At 37.7% G+C, this 14,774-nt stretch overlaps 3 protein-coding genes across 4 annotated transcripts; 2 read left to right on the top strand and 1 right to left on the bottom strand.

The window, feature by feature from the left end:
• Positions 1-926: 926 nt before the first annotated feature.
• Positions 927-5,403, top strand: LOC135678325 (ubiquitin C-terminal hydrolase 22-like). Of its 2 annotated transcripts, none has more exons than XM_065190993.1 (3): positions 927-2,030; positions 4,000-4,115; positions 4,264-5,403. In XM_065190993.1, exons 1-3 carry the CDS (start codon positions 1,267-1,269, stop codon positions 4,947-4,949), a joined length of 1,566 nt encoding a protein of 521 aa, XP_065047065.1. In that variant the 5' UTR covers positions 927-1,266; the 3' UTR covers positions 4,950-5,403. The 2 variants fall into 2 exon arrangements, with proteins under 2 accessions (XP_065047065.1, XP_065047064.1); XM_065190992.1 differs by having other exon boundaries at positions 928-2,030; positions 4,261-5,403.
• Positions 5,404-10,967: 5,564 nt separating this feature from the next.
• On the bottom strand, positions 10,968-11,970 carry LOC103990561 (uncharacterized). Its single transcript, XM_009409751.3, has 3 exons — positions 11,746-11,970; positions 11,430-11,504; positions 10,968-11,351 (listed from the first exon to the last, which is right to left on the bottom strand). Exons 1-3 carry the CDS (start codon positions 11,879-11,881, stop codon positions 11,101-11,103), a joined length of 462 nt encoding a protein of 153 aa, XP_009408026.2. The 5' UTR covers positions 11,882-11,970; the 3' UTR covers positions 10,968-11,100.
• Positions 11,971-12,768: 798 nt separating this feature from the next.
• LOC135678324 (chaperone protein dnaJ 8, chloroplastic-like) lies at positions 12,769-13,941 on the top strand. The gene is made up of 3 exons (XM_065190991.1): positions 12,769-13,050; positions 13,380-13,448; positions 13,560-13,941. Exons 1-3 carry the CDS (start codon positions 12,820-12,822, stop codon positions 13,749-13,751), a joined length of 492 nt encoding a protein of 163 aa, XP_065047063.1. The 5' UTR covers positions 12,769-12,819; the 3' UTR covers positions 13,752-13,941.
• The last annotated feature ends 833 nt before the right edge of the window (positions 13,942-14,774 follow it).

Here is a 14,774-nt window from a genome sequence, read left to right as displayed (position 1 = left end):
ACACCAGCTGTGATTTATACACATTGACAGATGCATGAAGTAGACATGGACTCCATTGGGATGTGGTTGTCTCTGCATGAGGTTGGTCCTGATATCATTTGCATTCATTACTATCAAGAAAGAGAACGTCTGCTGTTGTTTTCATGATTACATAAGCTTGGTTTGGTCTTTTGTTGCTTCGAAGGCAAGCACTTCAACTTGGGTTAGAACATGATGAGGGCCTGTTGGTATTAGTCAAACGTGGTTTGACCCCGGCTTTCAAGTTGTCTCTTTACCATCACAGTGTTATTTACTATTTGATTCGAATGACATTTCTCACCTGAACATGATGGTTTAGATGTGATGATTGGATGAATGGATGGACATGAAGGATTTTAATTGTGTGCAAATTAAAGTTTCTTTTTCCTAATGTTTGGTTTGTCAAATCCTTCACGTTAATAGGGACATGCATCGGTCAATTTCATAAATGTTAATATTTGGTCATAAATATTAATTTAACATCAATGTGGCTTTAAAATTAAACATATCAAAGCCTACCTTTTCTTATATTTAGGTAGAATTGAGTTTATGGTCTTGGAGAGTAAGCTTTGGTGATTATAAGTTGTTTCTTTGTGACCAAGATTCTAATTACAAATTTTTTTTAATTTATAATAAAAAACAATGTATTATTTTCTACAGTTAGGTTGTTCTTTAGAAGGTTACTTAACTAGATGGAAAGAAATGTTGGTTGTACAAGAAGTACTAAATGGAGTAAGAAGGGTATATATATATATATATATATATACTTTTGTGCAACTCTTAAAGCTATTAAATTATGCTATGAACTATTAAATCTTAATAACCTTTTTTTTGCGTATTAAATCTAATTAAAGCAACCCTTTTTATAAAAAAAAGACATATATCAGAAATGCACTCGAAAGAAAAAGCCATTAGAGTCGGTCGTTATAGAGCTCCCTCTCTCCCTCCCCCAATCCAACGCCAAAGACGAAATTTTTGATCCGCCGCCGCCATCTTTCCTCCTCCGATCCCACCGCCGCCGCATCAAATCCCCACCCCGCCGCCTCAAACCCTCACTAATCCCAGCTCTATTCCCCCTCCAATCTCCCAAATCGAGGACAGAAGCCATCTTTTTTCGGCTCCAAATCGGAACAATCCTCGTTTCCCGTGCCATTTCTCCTGTGATTCTTCGATTTCTTGGTCTTCTTCCGTGTCAAATTCATCGCCTTTGCTTCGAATTCCTCATCCGGGGATAGTTTATTTTCCCGGATGAATCTCGGGAAGCCACTTCCCTGTTCCCACCTCAAGGAGTACAGGAAGCACCATGGCTTGCAGGGCTACAGATCCCTCCAAACCCACTTCAGAACGGCCCCCAGTGGCCGCACGGCGGTTGGGAAGTTCCAATCGTTGATCCCGAGATGTAGCCTCTGCTCCCTCCGCCGCTGCCGCCTTTACCTCTGCCTGATCTGCTCCTCTATTTCTTGCTCCGACCACGCCGCTGCCCATTCTCAGGCGAACCCGGGTCACGAGATCGCGGTTGATGTCGACAGAGCTGAGGTCTTCTGCTGCGTCTGTGCCGACCAGGTCTACGATCCCGACTTCGACACCGCCGTTATGGCGAAGCAGTTCCTGGAGCTGCCCAAAGGTAGAGAGAAAGATCGGTGTCGGAAAAGGAGGGCCGCGCCAGCTCACGATATCGAAAGGGCATCATCGAGGGAGACTATTCTAGTGCTGGACTGCGGTGTCAAGAACCGATCCTGCCAACCTTTGAGACTGAGAGGATTGAATAATTTGGGAAACACTTGTTTCATGAACTCCGTGCTGCAGACGCTGCTTCACACCCCGCCGCTCAAAAATTACTTTTTGGGTGATTGGCACAATCGAGAGTTGTGCCGGAAGCAGAGGAGTAGGAGGAGGAGGAGGGCGGTGGAAGCCGGGGAATTGTCTTGTTTGGTTTGTGATGTCGACAGTGTGTTCTCGGAGGCATTTTCCGGGAATCCCACTCCGTATAGCCCTGCAAGGTTTCTCTTCAGGTGAGAGGTTATGTTGACTTTGGAGAAGATCAATTTTGAATTGCATTTTTGTTGGATCACTGAATGAGATGATAATCTACTGAGTAGGCATTCAGTGTCTGCGGAAGTTTTTTCAAGCTTTCTGCTGAATTATAATCTTGTCATTTTTTACGGATCTTTGGTTCAAACAAATATATTTCCTGATGTGATGTAGCAATTGGTCGATGATTAGTAGATTTCTTGTCTCTTACTTTTTTCTTCATAAATTTGCATGAACTTCCAAGCTGAGATTTGTTTGATATTTGTATCGCTTTTGAACATGAAATTTCCGGAAGAATATTAAGTTTTGATGATTTACCTTACATGCTTTTTTCTTTGCATCACATGAATTCATCTTACTGATCTCCACTGATTGTCGTCACTACTGGTCCAAACACTGTGTTGTTTGACACTCATCAAATTGTAAGAAAGCACGCTAATCTATTTGTCATACTCTCTCTTTTTCTACTTACCTTTGTTTGCCAAGCTTTAATAATGTGTCCCCTTGTTGATAGGATGCCTAAAACAGTCTGTTCCTTTTCTGTCTCTTTCCTATTGACTTGTTATTAGCTTTAGATACAACGCATAGTGTGATATATAGACACAATTCAAGTCTCAAAATGACTACTGGATAAGGTTGCTAAGGACAACACTTTCTCTGTCAATAGAAAGTTTGTTTGATGCATCCACCACCTGTAAATTCGTTAATCTTTTTTGCTTCATTTTTGCCTGTTTCCTGATCATTACCGTCTGTACCAGCTAGTTAAAGATGATCTCATCTGTATCATATCAATGCCCATTTTTGCTTTTAGGTTTCAGATTATACTATAATTGGTTGATGCTAGTTTATAGGTACAACCATCTATTATAGTATGATAAATGGCAACAAAGAAGATACTGAGATTTGTTAGGGATCGGTCACTGTCTGTCTCCATTAACGTTTCTTATTAAGGAAAATGTAATTTGTTTGGGGTGTTCAAAATTTTATATAGTGAATCAAACAACCTGATCATCTTTACATTCTCCAAAGTATTGGTAGTTCAAGAGGATGGAAACAAAAATGGGGCATTAAAAACCTTGAAAGTTGAGCTCATTTGGATAAATTATATCCATTTTCATTAGTTTGGTCTATTAGATTACCCTCCTGCTGTATTCAGATATCAAATTTTAAACCTTACGGTTCTGTAACTTTATCAGGCTTTCTATGAAAGAAAATATTTGTTTACAGACAAAACCCTCTGGTAGAAGATGATGGTCTTGAGCTTCTTCTATGTATTGTTCCTTAAGATGTAATCAGTGAATTTCCTTTCTGAGTAATTATTTTATTTCTGAGTAATTATTTTATTGTGATAGGAAAACAGGTGGTGGTTGGATCCTAGCTTTCTTCTCTCCATCCTTTTCCTATAATCTTTCATCCAATATTTTGCTCATGGGTCTTTCTACAATGCTTTAAACAGTGGGTTTGCACCATTATTTTGCAATTGAATCCACATGGCTAGCCCATCAATTCTTCATTCAGCTTGCACATGAGAAGAGTTGTTGAATGTTGTCCCCTTTCTAAAAGCTTGTGCTTTGGAGTATAGTGGTCATCCTATCAATTAACATAACAAGGATGCATGTAGCTTAATGGATCTAGTTGTGCCATACTGTGTTGTATGGACTTTGCTGCATTTCCCACTAGAAAATCTGGACAGTGTAAAATGACCAAAAAACAAGAAAGAACCAGTGAAAAATAAGCTCGCTGGAATATGGTTGAATAAGAAAAAGCAGAGACAGAAAAAGTGAGCTCAATGTGGAGCTTACATGTTATCTCTGACTCACCAACTCTGACTATTTTCTGATTTTGACATTTTTTTTATTTTGAGATGACAATGTCTTTTGATGCCTTTAGTCATACATTAACTATAAACATGAAGGACAAATACCTGAAATGTTTTTGATTGTTTTGCAGTTGGTGGCAGCATTCATCAAACCTTGCCAGTTATGAGCAGCAGGATGCACATGAATTTTTTATCTCGATGCTCGACATGATTCATGAAAGTGAGAGGTCTACCCTTCAAAACAAAGGTTGGTTGGACCTTTGTCAAGTTTTATATTATTTTTACTATTCGTTTGACTTCTGTGTCTTTTATTCTGAAACCATATCTGGCACATGTTTTACTCTGTATCCTTTAAAGAGTTTAGCTTCTTACTACATCACTGCTTTCTACAGTAGGGTTTGGAGATTGCCATTGTATTGCACATAGAGTATTCTCCGGGGTGCTGAGGTCCGATGTCACTTGCACCATCTGCGGGTTCACTTCAACAACATATGATCCTTGTGTTGACCTCTCTCTTGATTTGGAGCCAAGTACTGACTCGAAATCCAACAAAAGTTCCAGAATATCTACCCTAATGGGATGCTTGGACCTTTTCACAAGGCCTGAGAGGTTGGGACCTGATCAGAAACTCTACTGTCAACACTGTGAAATGCACCAAGATTCCGTGAAGCAGATGTCCATCAGGAGGCTCCCACTGGTCCTGTGCTTCCATATAAAAAGATTCGAACATTCTCTTAGACGGGGAACATCGAAAAAAATAGACCAATACTTGCAGTTCCCTTTCTCACTGGACATGACGCCGTATTTGTCATATTCCATCATAAGAAACAGATTTGGCAATAGGATCTTTGCTTTTGAGGGTGATGAGTCAGATGTGTCCAATGATCTTTCATCGGAATTTGAGGTGTTTGCAGTAATCACACATACCGGAAGGCTGGAATCAGGACATTATTTGACCTATCTTCGGTTAGGAGAAAGATGGTACAAATGCGATGATGCATGGATTACCCAAGTAAGTGATGGAGCGGTACGAGCTTCTCAAGGTTACATGATGTATTATGTTCAGAAGCAAATCAAGTGACTCCAAATTACTTCTTCAGCTTCACGATGTTATCAAATGTGGTGTAGCCCAGTATGGCCAGTATCTTGTTGCCGCATGCAAGGCGTGACAAGGGAACACCGTCAAATGGAAGATGGCTGTGTTCAGGCAAAAAGAACGGTCCTCAGACAAGCTGATGATTCCTTGATCACCAACACATGACCGAAGGGATCTAAATAAAAAATTGTCATGTTCATTTCCCAGATATCTCATTCCTTGTGCTTGAATTGGATTTGGCAGTCTTCCCTGATGTTCCTAGATAAGAAGCAATGAGACAGCAGAGGAGGTTGCAAAGAAGACACCAATGTGGTCTGCTTGGGAATCATGCATGCAGCTTGAGAAACTAATTGTACTTCTAAACTCTTGAAGTTTCACATTCATATTCATTCCGATCCAAATTTTAACATAATAATCTAATTTGATCTTCTACTCCGGAGACACTGGTCAATCGTGTCACTGCAATTATCTTTTATTTGGCCACTTATTTTGCTGTATGTTTAAGAACTTGTAGCTACATCCAAGCAGATAGGAATTTGGCATAACTGCTTGTGTGAGTAATAGAATGATAATTTTGAAAGATTGTGAGGCAACATTTGCTATGCCTCTGGCAAAAGTTATGGAGATGCTAGTTTGAGAAAATATGATGTATCCATTAGTTCCATATTGATCAATTCCGAAATTTGTTTTTGATAGTGCGTGACCAATATTAAATATAAAAATCCAAAGAATATGATCATCATGAACTAAAACAGGAAGGCACAGAATTGCATTATTTTCCTTCAAAATCAAAGGTGTTTCCATGAATGGAATTGACAATTGATTTCTCACATAGAACAACTACATATCCAAATATTTCATTCTCATTTTCTGGTTTTTAGGGACCAAACATGAAGAAGAATCAAACAAACACTCTGTCATCATATTATGCCTCTCTATTGGGCACAGGGAGAGATTAAGATGGGCATCATCCAACCCATTTTTATTCTTAGATACAAGCTTAATCTCTAAGCTCTGCTGTTGTTTGGACCATTACTGCACTTAAGCACTGCCTCCAATGCTTTTGCCTGATGGTGAGACCACCAAAGAAAAGGAAATCAGCAAAAGAAGAATTGTTGGAAGTGTCTTGTTGGAAGAGGTGCTTCTACCTTCCTAGATTGAGCCACACCAAAGACATCCTCTGTTCTTGCATCCTTCACAGGGTTCTATAAACTGGCATTTTACTGCTCTCGAGTGGATGTCAAATGCAGAAAGAGGAAAGCAGTAATTGTAATGTTATTCTCCCTACTGGAAGATAGTGTAATAAATATGCTGAAGGTCTCAATTCAAACAGGGTGATAAACAGATGCTTGTGTCCGTTTTATGGGTTGTCATGGAAACTAAGAACAGAATCATCCACGGAAAGAGAATGATCTCATACCAACTCATCATAAAATATTTGCCTAACAATGCTTGCTTTGAGATGCTTCAAGATTGATGTAGGTGCTGTACTCTAACGAAGTGGAGTGGTCTTGGAGTTGCTTTGAGAAGGGATGCTACTGCTAATAATGTTAAAAGGCTAAGCGAACGAAGAATTTGTTGTTGAAGGAATGATTTTATTTATTAAAATAATATATATTTATATAGATTTGAGGGAGAATTTTTTTCAATTATATGTTTAAATTAGACATATATATTATGTTGATTGATCCTCAAATAGGATTACAGCATGTAATGAATGTAAAATTATTGTTTCATATTTACTTTTATCATAACATTCTATGGTACTATCGTAAGATTGAACTTCTGTCAAGAATGTCATTCTTAGAATGATACAACTAAAATATCTACGAGAGCATGAGACTTTATGAGTGAATCAATTAGTTGATCGTAAGTATGGACTTGAGAAATACATAGTTAACTTATGACAAATTGATTTCTAACAAAATAAAAGTCAATAACAATGTCTTTTATGGGAAAGTGGAATACCGTGGTACAACATACGTAAGTGGCACCGATATTATCATACTATATAGTAGGAATAGATTGGGAGGTGATGCCAAGTTTATGTAATAGATTGGTAACCCAGTTGAGTTATGCAACAGTGATAGTGATGACTTAATATTTAGCTTCAGTGGTGGATCTTACGATTGTGTTTTGTTTATTAAAACTTTAACTAATCAGATTTGCAATATAATGTAGGTTGATGTAGATGTTCTATCATTAGTGATACCAGCCCAATTAATATCGACAAAGACATAAAGTTGAAGTGATGAAGAAAACATATTGCAGAATACGTTTTAGCATGAACCAATACATAATAGAAGGTCGATGTATAAATTATGATAATTTATTGACTATAAAGGAAATATTTGGACATGAAAAAGATAAATACGGCAAGAAATCAAGTATTTATTGGTATTGTATGGAATCTATAATAGGGCTACTATCATGTAATTTGAGTGACTCAATGGTGGAGATTAGGGTGATGAATTATTTGGCATCCTATATATTCGTCTTATTTTAAATGTACTTCTTTTCGGATAGGAAAAATCTAGAAGATTTGAACGTTGCTCTTACTCTCAAAAATAACTTGAAGTTCCTAGGTCGGAGAATCAATCTATCAATTACTTAAGAAATTATTTAATCTTCGTAAAATTATTGTATGTGATAATAATGTCAACTATATAAACTAGTAAATATATAATACAACTTTTTTTTTGTAATAGGAATAAAGAGACGTCAGATTTGGAGTTAACAAAGTCGACTAATATAAAAAATAAACCAAGTTCAGTGTACTAGGTACTTGGAACTTGATGAAGTCTATAAATAATTTTTCGTAATTTATAAACATTGTTTGAATATTGAAGGCGAATGAAATAAAGTGGTTGTTGTATAAAGACATATTTAATTAAAGTCCACTATAAGAAAGTATTATTAACATCTAATTAACGTACATACTAGTCTTGAGTGATAACTAAATTGAAGATGATTCAAATTATCATTGACTTAACAACTAAACTGAAGATCTTTATGAAATCAATACTAGGTCATTGATGAAACATTTTGGCCACTAGACGTGCCTTGTATTTGGCAATTGATCCATTTTATTTTTGCTTAATTCGAAAGATCCACTTATACCTAATGACATTTTGTATAAAATGAAATGATATAAGGGTTCATGCTATATTATGAGTAGAGCATCATATTTATCACATATGACTTTGCGTTAGTATAAAGATTTTTGGACTTGAGTGTTGTTTGTGGGTTCAATAAAGTTAGGTGGAGAGTTTATAGTAGAGTATATATCATGAATTTAATATGATTTGAATATGTAAATTTTGGACTCTATTGTTATGTGATGTCCAAGCTTAATGGTATTATCGAGTCATGTTAAATGCATAAGAATTGATGAAAAGTTAGTAATAAATACTTGAAAGTTAATACACTTCGATGTTACTTGGTCGAAGAAAGGACAAAGACATCAATTGTGATGCCGAGAACATTACTTCATTCATTGTTAAAGAGTGAGTTGGTGAGCAGATAGATGAAAAAAATTATAAATGGGGTGAGATGTTGCTAAACTAGAGTAATAAGAGAGTACATGTCTAGAGGAGAACTACTAGTTGATGCAGATACGCTTGAGGGGATTTGAGATATATTCTTGTGAACCTAAAAATGGATGGTTATTGTAGTGGCTCACATTGCTGAATGAATAAGATTTTGAAAGGAAAAGGTAACTCAATAAAAATAATATAATGTAAGGTTAAGGAACATAGCACCAAAAAGTATTATTATGTTCAAAGGAGTACCCGATGAAAATACAAGACTTGCATCTTAGTATTAACTTGTGTGAAGCAAAGGGGTATAACTAGAGATAATATAAATAATCAAATACTTTTACTTTTTGAATGTTTGAGATTTTATGAAATAATTTTTTAAATGGTGAGTAATGTTATAGGATTAGAGTAAGTACGTGGTTAATAAGTTTGAAAGGCTATTGACTAAAAGGCTAGTGGCATGGATGCCTAGTATAGGATGGAGAGACCAATTTCAACTATGTGTCAATGCTTTTCATTTGATAGAGTCAACTAGTTGAGGTGTGTGCGATGGTGACTTGAGATTTTATATAATATATAATAAAAAATATATTGTTAGAGCTTGGTATTTATCTCCTATATTAGAGTAAAGACTATAATGACTTTAAATTTAGGTTTGAGAGGATAAAGCTATGTATATTTAGTAAAATAATATATAAAAATAATATAAAATATGAAATTATTAAGAGAAGTGATTGGGTAGGGCCTCATATATTAGTGTAAATAAATTCAAGTAGTTTAGAGCAGAATGTGAAAGATATTCCAAAAGGTAGTATATGATTTTTATTACTAAGACAAACGAAGTTGAAAAGGAGTAACGAGAATTTAGTTATTATTGAATAGAGGATGACGAATAAGTAAAGTGGTGATGCCACACATCGATTGAGCAATAACTAAAGCAAGAATAATTAGGTGGGTGATTTGTGAAGCTAACTCGTCAACTTGTCATATAGGATAATGGTGAGTCACGTGAATTACTAACGCTAATTTTTTATATTCATCTCTTAGGTTATTGAGAATTTGAATAATGATTAATTCATTATTTAGGGATTTCTAGGCTAACTCGTCTATAATAATTTTTAGATTTTACACATAATCAATAATAGTAATTTTCTCTTGTTTTATTTTCATTAGAGTAGATAAAAGATTTAGCATGCGAGTGCAAGAATGATTGACAAAGATAGTTTATAACTTAGACCATATGTACACTACAGTATTATATAAAGAGATTAGTGGTGCTATAGAACTAGTAACTAAGGCTTGAATAACTTACATAATAAGATGATCATAATATAACCATAATTTATGATTAGGATTTTCCGTTAACGTTAGTTCTCTTGATATTTGAATATTTTCGAGAATGGATAATTGAGGGAGCCATCGATGTAGTCCAATATATCATATACGAAGAGAAGGTCAGTGAACTGTTCTTGTCAGGATGCATAATTGGCACTTTTGGATAGCTTGAAAAAATTAAAATAGCTACATATAAGCCTATTATAATGAGACGAATTATTATTTCTAGATGAAATAGAAGTAAATTTGAAATAGATCAGATGTGGAAGAGAACAAACATATTAGATTTGATGAAGTGGTTTTTGTTGTTTGCCTTATGAACTAATCAGATTTGATGAAATGAAAAAGATATGGATGAGGATATACCGGTCAATGTAGAAAGACTAGCAATCAAGGCTCCAACAATATACGATAAAGAAGGGAGCCCAACTACTGTTGTCGATCGTGAGAGGGCGACGAAGAGATTTGATGTTGATGGGAAAACCGAGAAGTGCGAAAGAAAAGTGACGAGGTAGTGGTGAGAAGTCCTGTAACCGTGTGGGATACAACAACGTTTAGCATATCTATCTTAGAGGAGAGTCATGGCGATGAGATTGAGGCTAATCTCCGACGAGATATTGGTATGATTACCGAGCAAAGTAAAGATCGTGGAGCAAGTTTGACCAAATCTAACTTATAAGGAAGACTATTGGGAAGACCTGTGAAGGAGACTACTGGCCAAAACAACGAACTAATATAAGTAGATACTGTCGATGTGAAGAGCAGGTCGTGACCAACTCCGAGTGCTAATCATGGACACAAGCAATGGCCACGATGGCTAGGAGAAGAATAAAGGGAGAAAACCTTACTTAAAAAGAACGAACCTATAATCTCATAAAAGGATGATTTTATTCATATTGGTAAAGTATATTTATATAACTTTGAGAAAGAGATTTTTCTTAATCATATATATATATATATATATATATATATATATATATATATATATATATAATGATAATTGATCCTCAAATAAATTGATCAAAGATTAAAATATATAAGAAATATAAAAATTATTATTCTATATTTATATTTATTATGATCTTCAATCATATGAAAGTGATCCTTATATATCCTTCATGCTGATGAATCCATCCACCATGATCCAGGCTATGCCTTTAATCATAGGATTTATTTCGACAAGAACTGTTGAAAGACATTACATGCCTGCATGACAACAAGCACTCTCATCAGCATCATCGTCATCATCGTCTTGTTCGACTTCAACCGCAGGAGTGCAGGAAGAGGAGGAGCAACCCACCGACGAGTAAAGTGAGAGAGGACCGCGGCCACCGCCAGCTGGACGCCGAGCTGTTTCGCTGGTCCCTTGGTTGGCGGAGCGTCTGTGAGCCACCGCCGGCGCCCTTCCCACCTCCTTTCCCTGCACCACTTCCCTTCCCCGAGTGGCTTATGCTCGTCCCCTCATCCAAGTGCTCTTTATTCTCCCCTCTTTCCTTCACAGTCACATTTAATCCTGCAAGCAGCTCAGTTAATGAGCATCCAAATATGGTGAAGGTTACAGAAACAAGATCTCCTACATCATGCAACCCACCCTGAAGTGGTTGAGCTTTTAGGAGCTGAGGTAGTCGCCGGGCCTCGTCATTTCCACCCAGAGTTCTTTGATCAGCTGAACACCAACAACAACAAAGTTGAAGCAAGAGAGTAAGCACGAAAGATAGGAGATGAGAGGCCTTCATGGATCCGACGAAGTGATTAGCTGCACAGTGACAAGCAGATACTCATGGGGATTTATACACATGAGATCGATGGTTTTCGCTTTGTAGAGAGGTGGTGGGAAATGGGTTCGCGTAAAGCATGGATTCTAATCGCACATGAACTCTGTACAACAAAGTAGATTGGAGCTCCACCTGCTCGCTGCCATATGTTCGTTCCCATGCAACTGGAAAGAAGGAAGAAAGCATCTTCCACAGCGTTATCCACAGCAATGCTTTGCTTGTATGCCACGACTTCTTCCCACAATACAACCATGTCATCAAACTTCATTCTTGCTCAAGACTACAATGGAACATGAGATATAGATCCACATTCCAATGACACATCAATATGAGCACGATATCATATCATATCATCTGTCTAATCACCATGAGTGACTATTCACATCATTCCATCAGATATATATATATATATATATATATATATATATATATATATATATACGAGAAATGTGATGATTATGTGACGTGGAAGTTATTTCCATGTTTTAAATGAGACGTAAAGTTCATCCATGTTTGAAGCAGACAGAGAAATCGGTACCACATCTAATGTTATTGTCCTCTCGTGTACCAAATAACAAAGATCGATACCGTTCCATGTTGCATCCGACGCATGACTGACGTGTATTTGGCGTGGAAGAAGCCGACAAAATTGCTCGATCAAATCCCTCCATAGATTTGTGCACCAACCACTAGATTCCTCATCGGACACATCGTTACCCGAGACCTACCCTAGCGGGTCATGCTGCCGATCTCCTATCTCAGCCACAAGCAAGCGAGGTAGCCAAGTGGGTAATAAAAAAAGCATCCAAATTATTGGACATTTTTATATATGTTCGACCACGTGGTGCCAAGTCACCAGGAAAACCGGCAATAATGTATTAAAAGTGTACCGCATGAAAGGTACTCTAAAGTTTACCACTTCTTCTGGGCCACTTGTAGTCGACACTTAGGTGGGGTGCTCTGCTGGGGACGATGTGCGAGTGCGTTGAAATTATGATGTGACGTGGAATATAAATAGAAAAGCATAATTAAATAAAAGTGGATAAAATGTAGAAAGATAAGGAGATGGGTTTATGTTACGGTCACGTGCTATGCACGCTGCCTCTCGTTGCTTTGTTTCCTTTATAATGGTTACCAACCCCTAATTCTTGGCAAAAGGCCTCACTTTTTGGGGGTTCCTGGGCTTGAGGAGTCGCGCTTCGGAGGATGGCGATGTCGATGGGGATGATGAACTCGATGGTTGCGTCTTCGTCTTCGATAGGGAGTTGGGCGAGGAGGGGTGGGGTGGCGAAGGGAAGGAGGAAGGCGGGAAGGAGCAGAGGCGACGTGAGGTGCGCCGCCGCCGCAAGCTTGGCGGATCAGTATCGGATGCTTAGGGTTCAGCCAGGGGCGCCAGAGAAGGAGGTCAAGAAGGCTTTTAGGAAGCTCGCTTTGCAGGTTCCCCTCTTCCCTTCAATCTTTCTCCCTCCCTCCCTCTTATTCTTTTCACTCGTTTGATTGTGGTGAGTTGTTTGGGTCTAGATCTGTTAAAACGGAGGGATTTTTGTCGCAAAATGGGTGGTCTGGGTTTAGTTTATCGCTTCTGGGGGAAATCTTGGAAGAGATCTCAAGAAGAATGATTTCAGAACACACTGCAATAAGATTTATTTCTGGCTTGTAATTGCTTTCTTGGCTCTTGACCTGTGGCCTGCATTAAAATTCTCAAAGGTTCCTTTTTGTGTCTTGTTTTGTGATCGTTCTAAATGTTTACATGGGATTGTTTGCAGTATCATCCAGATGTTTGCAAAGGTAGCAATTGCGGCGTCCAGTTCCATCGCATCAATGAAGCCTATGATGTAAGTATCACCATGCATCGTCCTGTTCTATTCTTTGGGATGCTTTGGATCAAAAAGAGAAATTGCAAGCCGAGCTTGGTTCCTGACAGAGTTGATCTATAACATCTGCAGATTGTAATGAGCAGCTTGAGACAAGCTGATCAGAAGCAGAAGCAAGAGCAATGGCAGCGGCCAGAATGGAGTAGTGATGGTTTCTCCGACGAGGGAATGTCCGACTCAGGCTGGGACTTGTGGGAGGAGTGGATGGGGTGGGAAGGGGCTGGCATCAGAGATTACTCCTCCCACATCAACCCTTACATCTGATCAGCCACAAAGCCAATTTTTGCTTCAAGATGACTACTTGAGAACAATGTATGTAAGATAGTGTCAAGTATCAGAAATTGGATGGGTGTATATGATTTCTGGGCTGTGGCAACCTTCCTTTTTTTGTGGGAACGGTGGTCATTGTTCCCAGCAACTTCTGGCAATGAAATGTTTGGTCATTTCCCAGCAACTTCTGGCAGTGACATGTATGTGTGAATGGTGTTCATTGTCGATTTGAAAGTAGTTCTGAGTCCACATGATTTTGGATGTGAAGTTTGATACCTAAACTTAACTAAAGGGGTAGAAATCAGATATATTAAGAGTTGTTGGGCAAGCTTCAATTAATTGGTGTGTGTTCATCTCTATCCTATTGCCTCTCAGTTGCAGCACCATATGCTTCCTATCCTGAATGCTTGTGGCTTTTTCTGGTTAACTGTGTTTAGGGGTTATCAATGATTTGAGGCTTCACAAACTCTACAGATATAAGAAAAATTGAAGATTTCTTTTCTCAGATCAAGTTGTATATATCAATCACTCAGATACCAGAAGGTAGCTTCTATAGAGCCAAGTTAAATCTTTCCATGCCATAGGATAGAACTTTTCTTCAGCATCTTCTTATGTTGGGGGAGACAAATCATCCATGACCATCCAATGTCACAACATGATGATGCAGCACAATGGATAAGCAAAACACTATATGGCCATTCTTCACATCATTAGACACACTTCAGTAATGAACAGCATGTACCTATAATCCATATGATTATTCTTAGTGCTTAAACAACTGCTTACAATGTCATGTCCACTAAATTCATCTTAAAAATCTATATGGCGGTTAGTAAACATCCCAACATGTTGCACTCTAAACTAGATCAAGTCGACATACCTTGAATACAAAGTCCAAATTAAAAGTGAAATCAGGGGAAAACAGATAAATTATATATAAGCTGCTTGAAGCTCTGATGGTGGATCCAAAGGTGACTGATGAGGGCATATTGAAAGATAGCTAGATGAGGTAGCTTT

Source organism: Musa acuminata, chromosome BXJ1-7 (assembly GCF_036884655.1).
Source record: "Musa acuminata AAA Group cultivar baxijiao chromosome BXJ1-7, Cavendish_Baxijiao_AAA, whole genome shotgun sequence".
Taxonomy (NCBI): Eukaryota; Viridiplantae; Streptophyta; class Magnoliopsida; order Zingiberales; family Musaceae; genus Musa; species Musa acuminata.
This window is presented reverse-complemented; position numbering and strand designations above follow the sequence as displayed.